Source organism: Coturnix japonica, chromosome 5 (assembly GCF_001577835.2).
Source record: "Coturnix japonica isolate 7356 chromosome 5, Coturnix japonica 2.1, whole genome shotgun sequence".
NCBI classification, from domain to species: Eukaryota; Metazoa; Chordata; class Aves; order Galliformes; family Phasianidae; genus Coturnix; species Coturnix japonica.
Window position 1 is genome coordinate 26,097,336 of NC_029520.1, and position 14,102 is coordinate 26,111,437.

Genomic DNA, 14,102 nt, shown 5'->3' on the forward strand with positions numbered 1-14,102 from the left:
AGGCTAGTTCAACATGAAAATGCACAGAGAAGCAATCTGTTACAAATTAGCACAGCTCCCCTTTCATTTTACTAGCTAGTAATTGGAAGGGGTTACAAAAGTGTAATTTATCAGATTATATGTGTTTATCTTTTTGTGGGGACAGCATGCCTTTGGTGAATTTTCCTACGCACCCTGAGGGAATAATCTTTCCTTGATGTCCATTAGATCTGAAAGAAAACAATGACGCCTGTGAAATATAGGAGTATAATTTGTTAGGTTTGAGAAGGAACAGTTTCCCAGACATCTAAAATGGTATTAATGACTTTATTAGAACCTTACCGCTCCTTGGAAATGCTTTTGCTCTCTCGTTTCCAAATGGTCTTGAAGTCACTGCAGAATTCGTACCACACCGTGAAAACATAGTTTGGTGTGATCTCCTTCTCACCAGGCTTTGGCTTTATGCCAAAGTATCCCACTGTTTCTTCAAAGCTGGGAGAGGGGGGGAAAAGAAACTGTCAACAGTAAGCCTACAGGGAAAACAGTTTGTCTGAGTGCTGATTCCTGATTTGGTTGTCAAGGCTGGTAGTTACCACAACTTCCCCTTAGCCTTGGAAATCATAGCAGTAATTCATGCCGAGTATAACTATCTTTCCGACACCTACCTCACTTTCAGGAAGGCAGCATATAGATGCATGAGCCACCATAGAGATATGTAACACAGTTGAATCACAGGTATTCAGTTTTAAAGACGAAAAACAGAATTTCTTGTGTTACAGGAAATGCTATATTCTATCTTAGTCTTTAATTTGATTCACAATGTGGCACAAAGACCTTATTTTGCCATATCTTTTTGTAGAAATACTACAGAAGAGTTATGTGCCAAGTGAGGAAAAAACCTCCAGCTCTGCTTAATAGTAACTTTCAAATAGTTGGAATTCTGTGAAGTGGAGAAAAAAATCCACAGTCAGTGGCAATCAGCTTGCACAGATTTTACAGAAAATAAATTGTGTCCTTCCCTGTATGTCAATAAGGAGATAACAGCAATTATTTTTATGAAAAAACATTATCAATATAGTAGCACACTTTTATTTTATAATGCAGCTACAGAATTGTTACACAGCTGAATATTTTCAAAGTAGACTTTTACTACAGAAGATACTTCTGATGATATTTTAACTGATTGTGCTTTTATAATCTCTGAGCCCAGATTGACTTCCTCTGAGCCCAGAGTCTACCTTACTTGGTCATCCAGGTTAGTTTTTTGCACAGTCAGAAAAAGAGAGAGAAAAATCCCAAATATCTCCAAAGACAGTCCATGTCTCAGGTGAACTGTTTCCATTTGCTGCAGAAGGTGGCAGAAAATTGGCTGAACTATTGACTAACAGCTGGCTGACCTGTTTATTTTCTACCTAATGACAAACTCCTTCTACAGCACAGTTGTTTTCATGTGCCATTTGCTCTGCAGCCTTTCTGGAGCAAACTAGGCTCTCCAGGGTACAAAGTACATCTAATTTGCAGTTGACATAAGGAATTAGTTGTCTGATACTGAATTTAGGTTTCTCAATTGCTAACTAAACATTCAGCATTTTAAGTTATTGCTGAAAAGATCTGTTACTCCTAAAAGTCAGGAAGCAGCCCAGAAAGATAGAGCTAGCTGAATGAAAACAAACAGTGCTACCAGGGGAAGATGTGAAGATGAAACACAAACAGAAGCAAAATACTAAGTGTCAGGATGAAGGCAAAGGAGGAAGGGGAGGGGCAGAGGAATTCAGGATTCAGGACAGCTCTATCAGCTGCATCAGTAGGAATGGAGGATTCAGCTAGGAAGAAGCAAGCATGATGTTAGCAGGTCTGCTGTGACATGAAGCAGAACAGCAAAGAGAGCTTCTGATCTTACTGCTCCCTGCCTAGCTACCCTAGTTAAGCTGTACAGTGAAAAACAGCTGAGAAATTTTTTGCCAACTGAGTGTAATGCAAATGAAGTTAGAAATCTTGTATCTGTATTGTATTGTATCTGTTATTCTGTATACATGTGTTACTCTTTTCATAGATGTGCTGCAAAAAAATGCATGAAAAGCATTTTGCAAGCTTTTCTTTAAATTATCATTTTACATTTTTAAGAATAGAACAAAACAATCTTGAATCAAGTTAAAAGCAGACACTTCAATTTAATGAAAATATAACCTGCTACACAGTATTTAATAGAAATACTAACTTACTAAACAGTTTCTTATCTATCCATGTTATCTTTCTTCTTCCTATATGTTTCCTCTTCTAGCCTAAGCAAGGTATAGATGTTCAGATCAGCCATTTGGATTTCATTGTTTTCTTAGTATATCACATTCAGTGGCTTAGGTGATGAAAAAGTTCCGTGACACTGAAACATATTTTTACTGCATTAAGTAGTTAATCGGTTACTACAATATTCTTTAAAACAAGAATTCAATTCAATGTTGACAGCAATTAAAACCTCAAACACAGGAGACTGTATGGCTGAAAACCTAACTGATCTTTTTCCTGGAAGACTACATAAGAAATTTTCAGAAAGCATTACTTCTTTGAAGTACAGATGCTTTTTCCTATTTAATATAAGTCCTACATCAATAACATCTTTAACCAAAAGCAAACAGTTAGAAAAAAAAAATCTTACCATTTTTGTGCATTTTCCAAACTGCTCTCTTCTTTTTTACGTTCTTCTTTAGCTGTCAGTGAGAAACATTTCAAACATATAAATTACTGCCTTAATGTTTTAGAGATCCCACCGATTTAGCATTCCTTACATTCCAAATTGGATAGAGTGTATGCTAGGTATAACAGAAGTGATAAACATTTACTAATGTTCAATTTTTGCTCATTTTTTATATGTAAATCTATACTTATTATAGTGTACTGGATTTGAAAAGTAACTTAAAATCTGATACTATAATATATAGAAATATATATTAATCAAAATAAAAGGAAATAATTAAACCTGACATTTAGATTTTAAGAGAGCACTAAGTTGTGCATATTCCTTTATTGTTGCAAACCAGAACTTTAAATTTAAACCAATTTCTGCAGTGCAAATAATTGGAAGTTGCTGAACAGGTAACAAACACAGTTAACACCAACTGTTCCATATAGCTGTCACATTTTGTTCAGGAAACTGGAAAGTGAAAACACATGTACTAAGTTTTAAATGTACAAGATTTTTTTGAAAAAGCAGCCAAGAGTTTGAAATATGGTCATTGAATCAGAACCCCTCTGTTACAGAGTGCTCATACAGACTACTTATAGGGATTTGATTTTCAAAGGATAGGCATTTTCTGCTTTGGTTTGAAAAACGCTGATCAATTTTTCTTAATTCCATATACATGGAACAGCCAACTTATCTGTAGCAGAATACTATGTATGTAAAAAAACACTACTGAAGAGGAAGACTTATTTTTATTCCACAACAGAATAATTTCTGTAAGTGCAAATGTTAATATAAACAGAATTCAGACACTGTAATGATACAAAGATAAAGAACTGCTCTCTCTATAGACATTGATGAAATGTAGCTACAGTTATAAATTTGATTTCAGACAAGGCCTTTGAGAAATACATACAGAATTATCCCATTTCATGACTATGGTACTTACACAGAGATTTGTATTAAACTAAAATCAGTTAAAAACTGGTTTACTTCAGAACACTGCTGAACATTGACAAAACTAAGAAATTTCTACTCATATGTTGGGCAAACATGTTTAACTGAGATTATATCATTATGGCAAAAGCAAAAAACAGCGTTGTGTGTCCTGAGCAAACAAGTAAAGAATTCTCTCTATATATTTTATAGGACAAGGGGAAATGGTTTGAAACCAAAAGAGAGGAGATACAAAGAAGTTTTCCCAACAAGAGTCGTGAGGTGTTGGCACAGGTTGCCCAGTAGTGGAAGACTTAAGTGGAGACACTTAAGGTCAGGATGGACAGGGCTCCGAGCAGCCTTATTGCAGAAGTGCCAGAGTAGATGACCTTTAAGAGTTCCTTCCAACTAAAACAGTTCTACAATTCTATGCTATTACATCCTCTACCTCAAATCCTGGTGGAAAGAAAGCTACCACTGAAACAGATAGAACAGCTCTGATTTACTGTGTTTGTTTCAGGCTAAAGTTCATCTGATATACTTTGTTATTTCCATGGCTCTTACATTTTTTTTTATCATTAAAACTGGGAAATGTAAGCAGGAATTCTGATAGTTTATAATTATACAGAATTAACTACATATAGGAAAACTAACACAGTTAAAAGCTAAACTATATAAAATTGTGTATAAAATTGAAGTGTATAATCATATTTATAGTTCAGAGCAAGAACTAACCTACTTGGTTTTTAATTTCTTAAGAACATATTAAGGAAAGATGGAAGAAAAAAAAGAACACAGTAACTTTGAGAAAGTGGAAAAAAGATGTGACTTCTAGGAAAGAAGACACAAAATTTACATTATTATGACAGTGTGTTTGTTTGTGTACCAGTATGAGGGTAAAGAGGAAGCAAGGAAGTAGCTATTATATGTTTGATAGTGTTTTCCATGTCTTTGGCTATAACCATGTCTACTCAATAAGTACTTTAAAGTATGTATTTGAAAATAAGATGTTGAGACTTGTTAAGAAAACAAAAGAACAATTCCATATAACAAATTCTAAGTAAACAGCAGTTAAAATACTCCATTATACATAAGACAAAAAAAATAGAGCCATTTTTACTCTACTGTGCAATTCTTAAGTAATTTGCTATTCAGAATCCTGCAGTAATTAACATTATCAATAGCATCAGTAAAGGTTTCCTTCAAACACTTTATTGTCCTCCACAGATCCACAATCAAGGTATAAGTCCTCAATTTATAACACTGCTGAGAAGAATTAAATTGAGTTACATTTATTCTTATTTCTCTGACAACAGCAGATTTGTTATTTTGTTAAAGTGGAAGTATGTAGTTCTCTTTCTTAGACCACGTGCTTGATATCTGTTTCCTTAATTCAAGAATATAGCCACAGCCATATCAGATCTGCACAATGACTCAGCCTAATTACTGTCTCTGGGAGATATTGAAGCAGGTGTACAGTTAAGGGCAAGGAAAAGGACAAACATACTTTTTTTCCTGAGAATTTTCTTGAGAAATTACCAGAAAATATTTGTTTCTAACACACCCAATATATGCATAGCAGCTCCCAGTTACAACAGAACCAAGATCTCTTCACGCATTGAGGTACTAAGAAATAATTACCAAAAGAACAAAGAGAAGTCAAGGGAAATCAGTACTGGATAGTATCAAAGACTGAATGCTGGAGAAAGCAAATAATCAGCAGTCGAAAGAAGAAGGAGGAGAGAACTTGCTCTAAGAGTGGAGGACAAAGAAAGAAAAGTGGGTGCACAGATATCAGTTACATCTGCCCTGCTAGTCCCTCCACCCTGCATGGAAATATCTTTTGGATTTGTTAACTATACAAATCCATCTATGTAGAATGATTCACTCAAGCCTACTAGTTGTGCTTATTACAGGTTTTTTGGTGCTTATTTTTCAGTATCTTATTATTTTCAGAACTGAAAGATCATCACTTTTATAAACATTCCAGAGCAATGAGAAATCTTCAAAATTATGAGAATGCTATGAGAGTTAGCAGTTGGGGTACGGGAATCAGAACTCTCAGATTTATATTTCAGGGCTGAATTCATGTGGTTCACAAAGTTTATCCTTAATGGACATTTAGAGACTAGCTAATTATAGGTTTGTTGCTTTTTTTTTTGTTGTTGTTGTTTTCTTTTTTGCTGGGAGGAGGGGGAGGATGGAAGGGAGAACACCATAAAACAAGGCTTTATTTATTTATTTTTTTTGCTCAAGGAAGAAAGTAGGTTTATCCTGACTCATGTTTTCCAACCAACTACATTTACTGTAAGACAGAATCTGGGATAAGGCACAGTCAGAGAAAATAAACAAAAAATAAAAAAGAAACAACCCCAAACATGCAAAACCAAACCAAACCAAACCCCCAGTGATATAACTCTCCGAACTTACAGAGTCTGAATTGAAGCTGTTACGATTGTGAAAAAGGACAGGCCATTTTCTGGGAGCACAAGAACTCACCTTCATCATTAATCAAGATTAAAATCTCCTAAGTATTAATGTTATAAAACCATCAAATGAACTCTGATTTGTGAAGATGGAAACATGCTAGTTCTTTAAACAAGGGTAAAGGAGGGGTTGAGGTGTATCTCAAGAAAGGTTCATTATTTTTTTCTGAAGAGCTAAAAGTCACACTCTGTGGCATTACTGAGGTAAGGAGGTCAAGCCGCTACAGTCATTATTTTCTTGGCCTTTTTGAAGACATACCAGCATTTGTAACAGACTAAAATTTCTTAGAAATTATGCACTGCAGCTATATATTTGGATATCAGTATCACAGAATCATAGAATCATCAAGGTTGGAAAAAACCTCCAAGATCATCTAGTCCAACTGTCCACTTACCCCCAATATTTTCACAGTAAACCATGCTCTTTAGTACAACTAAAACTGAAGTCAGAAGGCCCTATAGTAAAAAGTATGCTATATACATATATCTTCATGCTGAAGTACAGTTAACATAAAAAATGAACTTATCAACTGTATTTAACCAGACATTGTGCAGGGTGGGGAAAAAAAAAAGTCAAAGAAGTCCTTCTAGACAGGAAAACAGACTAGAGAGGATCATTAAAAACAATATACATGTTTTGTCTTTATGCAAAATTCTGGACATGCTTAAAATCCTAGACGCTATGGTATTATAAAGAACAGGAGGATCAACAGCAGGGTGAACTTAACCTCCCTTGGTTTTGCTTTCAGTAGAACTATTACCAGTGAAAACTTCCAAATACACTTCATTTTTAAGAAATCCCTTACTCAGGACATCCACTGTTTGCAAACTCAAGGGAAAAGGAGACCTTTTAAAAAACATTCTTTTATCCAACTATTCAGTATTCACAGGAGGGAATCAAGTAAAGACATTTTCCATGTTTATTCCTTGTTCATAGGAATATGAAAACAATGACTGGACTACAAGCAGAAAGAAAACTTCACAGGGGGTGCACTTGCTGGTATATGGCAGTTCTGGGAGCTTAAGAACAATCTAATGAAGGACTCCCCTCAGGACTGTTATTTTACAGTCAGGGTGGGTTGACCCTGGCCAGCAGCTATGCACCACACAGCCACTCGTTCACTGTTCTCCAGCGGTGGCATGAGGAAGCTAATAGGAAAGAGCAAAAGCAAGGAAAAAAACCACAAGCAATGCAAAAGCAAGCAGTCACAGCTACACAAGCAGACTGAAGCCCACCCAGTTTTGATACAGTGACTACCTACTACAAATTCCCTTCAGTTCCATTTTGAGTGCTTAGCATGACATTATGCTCATGGAACATCTTGTTGGTCAGTTTGGGTCAACAGTCCAGGTTCTGTCCACTTCCAACTTCCTGCACACCCCTGGCTTACTTGCCGGGGGTGACAGAGTAGGAAAAAGACCCAAAGCCTTAGTACTGTGAAAATACTGCACAGAAATAGTCGAAACACTGGTCTGTTATCAACGTTATTTTAGCCACTAATCCTAAACACAGTGCCATATGGGTGCCCATGAGGAATGCTAAGTTCCATCCCAGCAGCACATAACCATACAGAAAAATCACTACAGATGAATTCTAAGATTTAGCTGAATTGGATCATTTGCATGGTTTTATTAGTTTTGCGCAGTCAGATTTATATTTTTTCTTTTAATATAGCCTTGGTGCCCAGTCACTAGACTGATCATATCAAACTGTGTAGTTTTCAATATAGTACAAGATTTTAGTGATTGGATGACAGTAGCAGAACCACATGCATGAGGGTAAAAACACACGTTTTTACATGTTAATGAATATCATTAACCTGTGTATAATTTTTTTAATTGTTATTTTACTGGCTAGAAAAAGAAAGGGCCCTGCATAAATATGCAATAATTGCATATAACTGCAAATGAATTATGAAGAATGACTTGTATGTTGTATGTAACACGTGAAAATACTTTTCATTACCTAACTTTGCCAGAAACCAGTTTCTTGGAATGTAATGTTTAAAGGAATGGAAATCATATTAATAGAATTTTTAAAACAATGGATGCCAAGTGCAAATAAAAAAGTATTAATGAAAACACACATAAATTCAGGAGGATTTAAAATCAGAAAATTCAGGGAAAGCAATAATATCTACTGGATTTTGAAAGTGTGGCTAGACTGATAAGAATAACTATGGTACTGAGTATAAACTTGGGTTTTTGGAATTGTTAAAGATGTGGAAATTTCTAATTTAGAACCACATGCTTTTGGTTTCACATTTTATAAAGACTGAATCCAGCTTTAGAAATTTCTTTTATGTCATATAATTAAGATAGGAACAGAGGATATAAACGCTCTCAGAAATTAGGTACTCAGAAAAAAAAAAAATTATTTAAATTTCAGATGTATGTTTTCATTCTAATGACTGAAAGCCTCTCCCGCTAACCTTAGAGGATTTTAGCAAACTATGAGCACACCTGCTCTGTTCTAGGAAAATACTCATGAAACATCTGTATCTCTACTTATACATAAAGGCTGAAATTACTATTTCTACACTATTATATTGAGAAACTTTTAAATTATTGCCATAAAAAAAAAGGAACTCTTTTTACTTAAGAACTCCCTTCACATTAAGCATAGCATACAGGAGAAAATATGTTTTCTACCTTATTTCAAATCATACACAATGTGATGAGAAAATATCCCCTTGCAGTCCAGCATTCTCATGCAGGTGCTTTTTTGGCTTATCACAATAAAAAACTGGAGTGTTACACGTACTGATTCCTAGCAGGTAAGTTTTTTAGCATGCATTTCTCTAGGTGGTCATTAACTTCTAATTTGGTGGCTTTTTGAACTCATGAAATTCAAAACAGATCCTGAAAATACATGTAAATATTCCATTCTTTGTCTAATAGTTTATTTCAGTAAATTATAATGCAAAAAATCCTCCAAAACAGTAAGTCTCCCCCCAACAACAGACCTTTCTTCTGATGTATCAGTTAAGCAAGGAGACCTGTGAGCAATGCAACCAACAAAACCTGGCCTATTATTGATCTGCATTTTAGAGATAGTTCCCAAATGGATTCATTAATGTTTAATTAAGGGTTGATTTCATGACAGAGCCTCTTCTCCCTCGGAGACTAAAAGGGTCATTCTTCTCTATTTAGCCAAAAGTTTTTATTGAGATTTTAGAACTTTAATATCTTAAGACCTCTAATTGTCACACTGGACAAAAATTGGTGTGCCCATAAAAATTGTTGGAGAACAAACAACAGGCAGTGTGATCATATATGCCTTGGTTCCTTTAACTCTTCTCTAAATTAGAAAATTATGAATTTTGAACCTATGGTTTGGCTTTGAAATTTTTTTGTACAGTTTAAATACTGGTATAGACAACTTAAACCCTTTCAAAACAATCTTCAGAACACTTGCTGCCATGAGGTCTTAATCGCATTTCCATGAACCAGTCCTTACAAGTTTATTTTCCTTTGCAGTGGTACAAAAATTGTTTTTAGCTAAGAAACCCACATCCAGTGATGAAAATGTACAACTGTTTCTATCATACAAAGAGTCTCTGTGCAGCCTTGGAAAGTTGCTAACAAACAAGGTCCCATATAAGCAATCAGAAATATTATTTACCAGCCTGTACCATGGGTACTGGGCAAGGACTAATTAAGAGAGTACACAGAAATTGTTAAACATTATAAAATATTCAGTCAGTATTTTTAATGTTAACAAAAGCATAACAAACTGTAGACATCTGTGCACACACTGAGGCATACAACACCAGCAGAACACACTCACACAACACATTCAAGGAAGTGTTTATTATCATAGGTAATAAAAAACCTAGGAAATTATGTTTTCTTTTAAAAGTGATAATGCTGTCTATAAATTTGCCAAAAAATGTGTTGAAGGTCTCTTTACCAGAACATTATAATGAACTATACAGAAAAAAACATTTTATGTGTATTTTCTTAAAGTCCTATATTTCTTAAAATATATTTATCTTACCCCAATGATTTTACTGTACTCCGTGCAAGTTAAAGCTGCTTTTCAGTTAAAGCTATTTTTTTTTCAGTTAGCTTGTACAGAAGAAGGTTATTGTTTCATTACAATTAGGACTAATATTCTTACTTTCCTACATTCTGCAGTTACCAATTACAAAGCAAGAATTAACATTACATTTTTCAATTTATTCAATCAAATTATTTGAAACTGCATTCTAGTAAGATGCAATTAAGCCATTAATTTCTTCTTCTCACATACTAGTGGGAAACAGATTTAAAGCTTACTAGAAATTAAACACTACAGAAATGCATTCTAATTCTCATTTCTATTTTAATCAATTCTTATAAATTTGTAGTTCAATTTCAAATGCAGTTTTGCAGGTTAACCTTTGAGGTGACTAATTGTATCTAAACAGTCTGCAGAACTGGAGAATTAGTTCTAATCCTTTCAAACCAAAAAATCTGTTCTGTTTGGGAAAATCATTCAGTTTTTCTACAGCTACAATCTGTTGTAGCAGAAGTGAAAATTTTCAGTATCAGCACATTTTTATACCAAGGACAACACCTTTAAATACATGTAAAAAAACTGTTTAAGCCAATAGGAAGCAGGTCTTCTCAAAAACATAAGGGATAAAAATATATGTTAATTGGGTGGTGAACCAATGGATAATCTGTTCAACAAACAACGAATAACTATAAAAAGTGAAATAAACTAATTTCAGAGAAACTTGGGAAATTCGTGCCTGAAATCTTTTAGGAGAGAAAAGCCATAGCACTGCCTCCTCCTGTGGAATGGTAACAATGATTTATGAGGCTAAATCATTTCTGCTGATTAAGCTCACTAAAGATTGGTTTCACATGATCAGCTAAAGTACAGCAACGTGTGATGTGTAGTGGCCCCACACGTTTGAACACACTAGGACACGCTCTTCTAGGTGATCCAGAGGATGGGGGTGGGGGGATAAAAGCTGCTGCTTTGTTTTCCATACATTTTCGCCTCATTAGGATACACTCCTTCTGCAAAGTAAGCCACTTCTGGTGGTCGGGAGCAAAATCTCATTGTAAATGCACAGCAGGATAGTGGCAAAGCTGAGATTAATTCTCCATAGATTTATATAGACCTTTCTCACTGTTGATTGCTTGTACTGTTTCAAAGGTGTGCATGTTGCCTTTTTTTATTGCTGGTTACTGACTTTATTCCAGCATATGGTGGTTGGCGCCATGACACAAAGTGAACATTTTATACTTGAATTAAAGTGGATATTTGACAGTTTCTGTCAGAAAGTTCAGAGAAAAGAATTTGTGAGACAAGATTTATGGCATATTTTATATGGGACACATCTGTTTCTTTGCTACATTTTTGTTTAAATAAAAAAGCAATGAAGGCTCTTTAAAAAACAAAGACTGTCAATAAAAAAGCATGAACAGAAAAAAAACCTATGTTATTGAGAACGAATTTAATCATTCTGACCTTCTAAAAATGTACTGCTTAGAAGTGTGACAGTCACCTTCCCCTTTTTATTCATCTACAAAGACAGGATGGAGGGGAGGGGGAATTTCAGACTCTAAATTGATTATCAACTTCAGGGCTAGCTATATTTAGGGATAAATCAAATTGAAATGAAAATCAAAGAAATATGCAGTATTGACATCAAATACTCATACTGAAAAACAAGTGAAATATTAAGGCAGATTTTGCCCATCTTTTTTTTTTTTTTTTTCCTTTTTCATCTCTAACTGCAATTTAGTGAAGTGGAATGTGTCAAATGAACACCCTTTGTTTTGAAAATTCCTACCAAAACTCAAGACCAACTCTTTACCATATCTGAAACAAAACTGAATTTGCAGAACATCCAGCAAGATCTAGTTAAATTAAAATAATAATAATAATAATAATAATAATAATAATAAAAAGTATATGTTATACATGAGATAAATTATTTCAATAAAACCCAGAATATTCAACTAACAACTTTCCTGTTTATAAGGTTTTGTATTTAATATGAAATCCTAAGCTTTGCTGTGGGAAAAATAAAAAATCAGGAATACTTAATCAAGTATCATAAGCACAAAATAAATAAATTCTGTATAAATCACCCATGTTTTTCCACAAAAGCATCTGAATCTTATTTAATTTCTACTTAAAGAACACAAGAACAGGAAAACTAACTCAGTTGGACTACTTGTATACTATATAAATACATATACAAGCACATAGATGGTTAAAAATATCATGATCACAGTGTAGGTTCAATAATCTCCCAAGCAAAAATAGAATAATTTCATTTACAAGATCACAAAAATATACCAGCACAAATAGGATAAGAGAAGAATGTAAATAGCGGAGCAAATTCAGATGAACTTTATACATGCTAACTGAGTAGAAATGCAGTTCAGACACGAGATACGAAATCATACAGGAAATTCATTAGAAGACAGTAAAGAAGAAAACAGTTGGACAAGAGGAAAAGTGCTTGGAAAACCAACACAAATAACATGAGATGACTATGACATGAGTGCTAGAAGAAAACCATACTAATTGAATAGAAAATAAGGGTTTTGATGGAAAATTAAAATGTTAAATTCCACAGAAGTTGGTAATGTTTAAACTAAAGGTATTGGTAACATAGGTACACATTTTACAGCAAGCATATGCATCACAGTTTTTGGTATTAAATCAAGGGTATTAATACTAACATTAACTATGCCACTCAGTTGTGATTACTAAGAAATCCTGGTTTATGCTGAAATGCCAAACACTGTGGCAGCCACGATGATTGAGTGCAAGAAAGCCAATCACACTGAAAATAATCTGGAAGGAACCATTTACTCTGAGAGATTCTTTCCTTGTCTTCTAGGAGAGGGTGACATCAAACTTCTAATTATAAGCACATCGAAATTACATGTTACATATTTCAATGTAGTTTAGCCTTCCAGTTTTATAATAAGTCATGATTATAGTGGAACTAATTATAGCAATCTACATATAATTTTCTCAAAAGTACTCAATTGAAAGTTTCCTGAGAATTCATATTTTTAATTAACATCAATTTTCAGGACTTTGATGATGGTAATTCTTTTAGGAGAGTAGGAGGAATCGTTCATTTGAGAGCAAAATCTTCTTTGAATCAGCTCACTATCAATATTGCATTCTTCAGAGGCATATGGATGCAATCACATTCTAGGACACCTTATTTGGTATCTTATGGACTGAGGCTATTGTCCAACTTTAAAATCTCAGAGTACCACAGCAGTCAGAATCTGTGCTTTGCAGACTCATGCCAATTTATGTAAATCACTCTTTCATGTATTTAAATACAACAATGTTTGAGTGATGAAAACAGTTATGACTGTCACAAACAGTTTGAAAGATTAAAGTAATTCTGCTGCTGGCATATAAAACAACGTTCCACATCTTAACACAAACTTTGCATGGTCTGTAATGTCATTGCTGGGAAGGATAAAAAGTTATAAGCAAACATTATCACTGCAAGGAAGTATGACATATTTTTCATGTTTGACACTGGACATAAATATCCTCCTACACTGTTTAATGTGAGAACTGCATATGTGTGGCAGAGATAATAAAACATCTCAGTGAAAACAAATGAAGGGGAAAAAAGAGTCATGATGAGTCGAATAGAAAATACTGCTTTGAAGTTAAAAGTCTATGTATTCATACAGTTTATTCACAAAAGGAAGATCCAATATTTGATATGCAGATTGAATAGTCACAGTCTGATGGCTTGTAGAACTGGTTGTTTTTACAAAGGTATGCTTTTTAGTTGACAAAGGAAGCCTCGTAAGTGAAGGGAACAGAACATCAGGGCAACAGTAAGATGCATTTAAGTGCTATTGCTCTTCCACTGTTGTTTACACACCAGATGTAAAAAGGCAATTGTTACTAAATTCCAATGCTCCTTAAAAACAATTGTTGATATTCTTCCTTGACTTAACTTAGTACTGAAAGGTTCAAGAGCTTTACTAAGAAAATGGAAAGCAAGTGCCATAACGCTATGCTTACATTA

The 14,102-nt window shown here is 34.3% G+C and overlaps 1 protein-coding gene across 2 annotated transcripts in view; it reads right to left on the minus strand.

The window, feature by feature from the left end:
* The window catches only part of FMN1 (formin 1), a 117,404-nt gene that overhangs the window by 18,233 nt on the left and 85,069 nt on the right, over nt 1–14,102 (minus strand). For both annotated transcript variants that reach the window (XM_015864836.2, XM_015864835.2), the window contains 2 exons: nt 2,633–2,684; nt 322–471 (listed from right to left, as the gene is read on the minus strand). In XM_015864836.2, the coding sequence (XP_015720322.1) occupies nt 322–471; nt 2,633–2,684 (202 nt within the window). The remainder of the gene's footprint in view (nt 1–321; nt 472–2,632; nt 2,685–14,102) is intronic.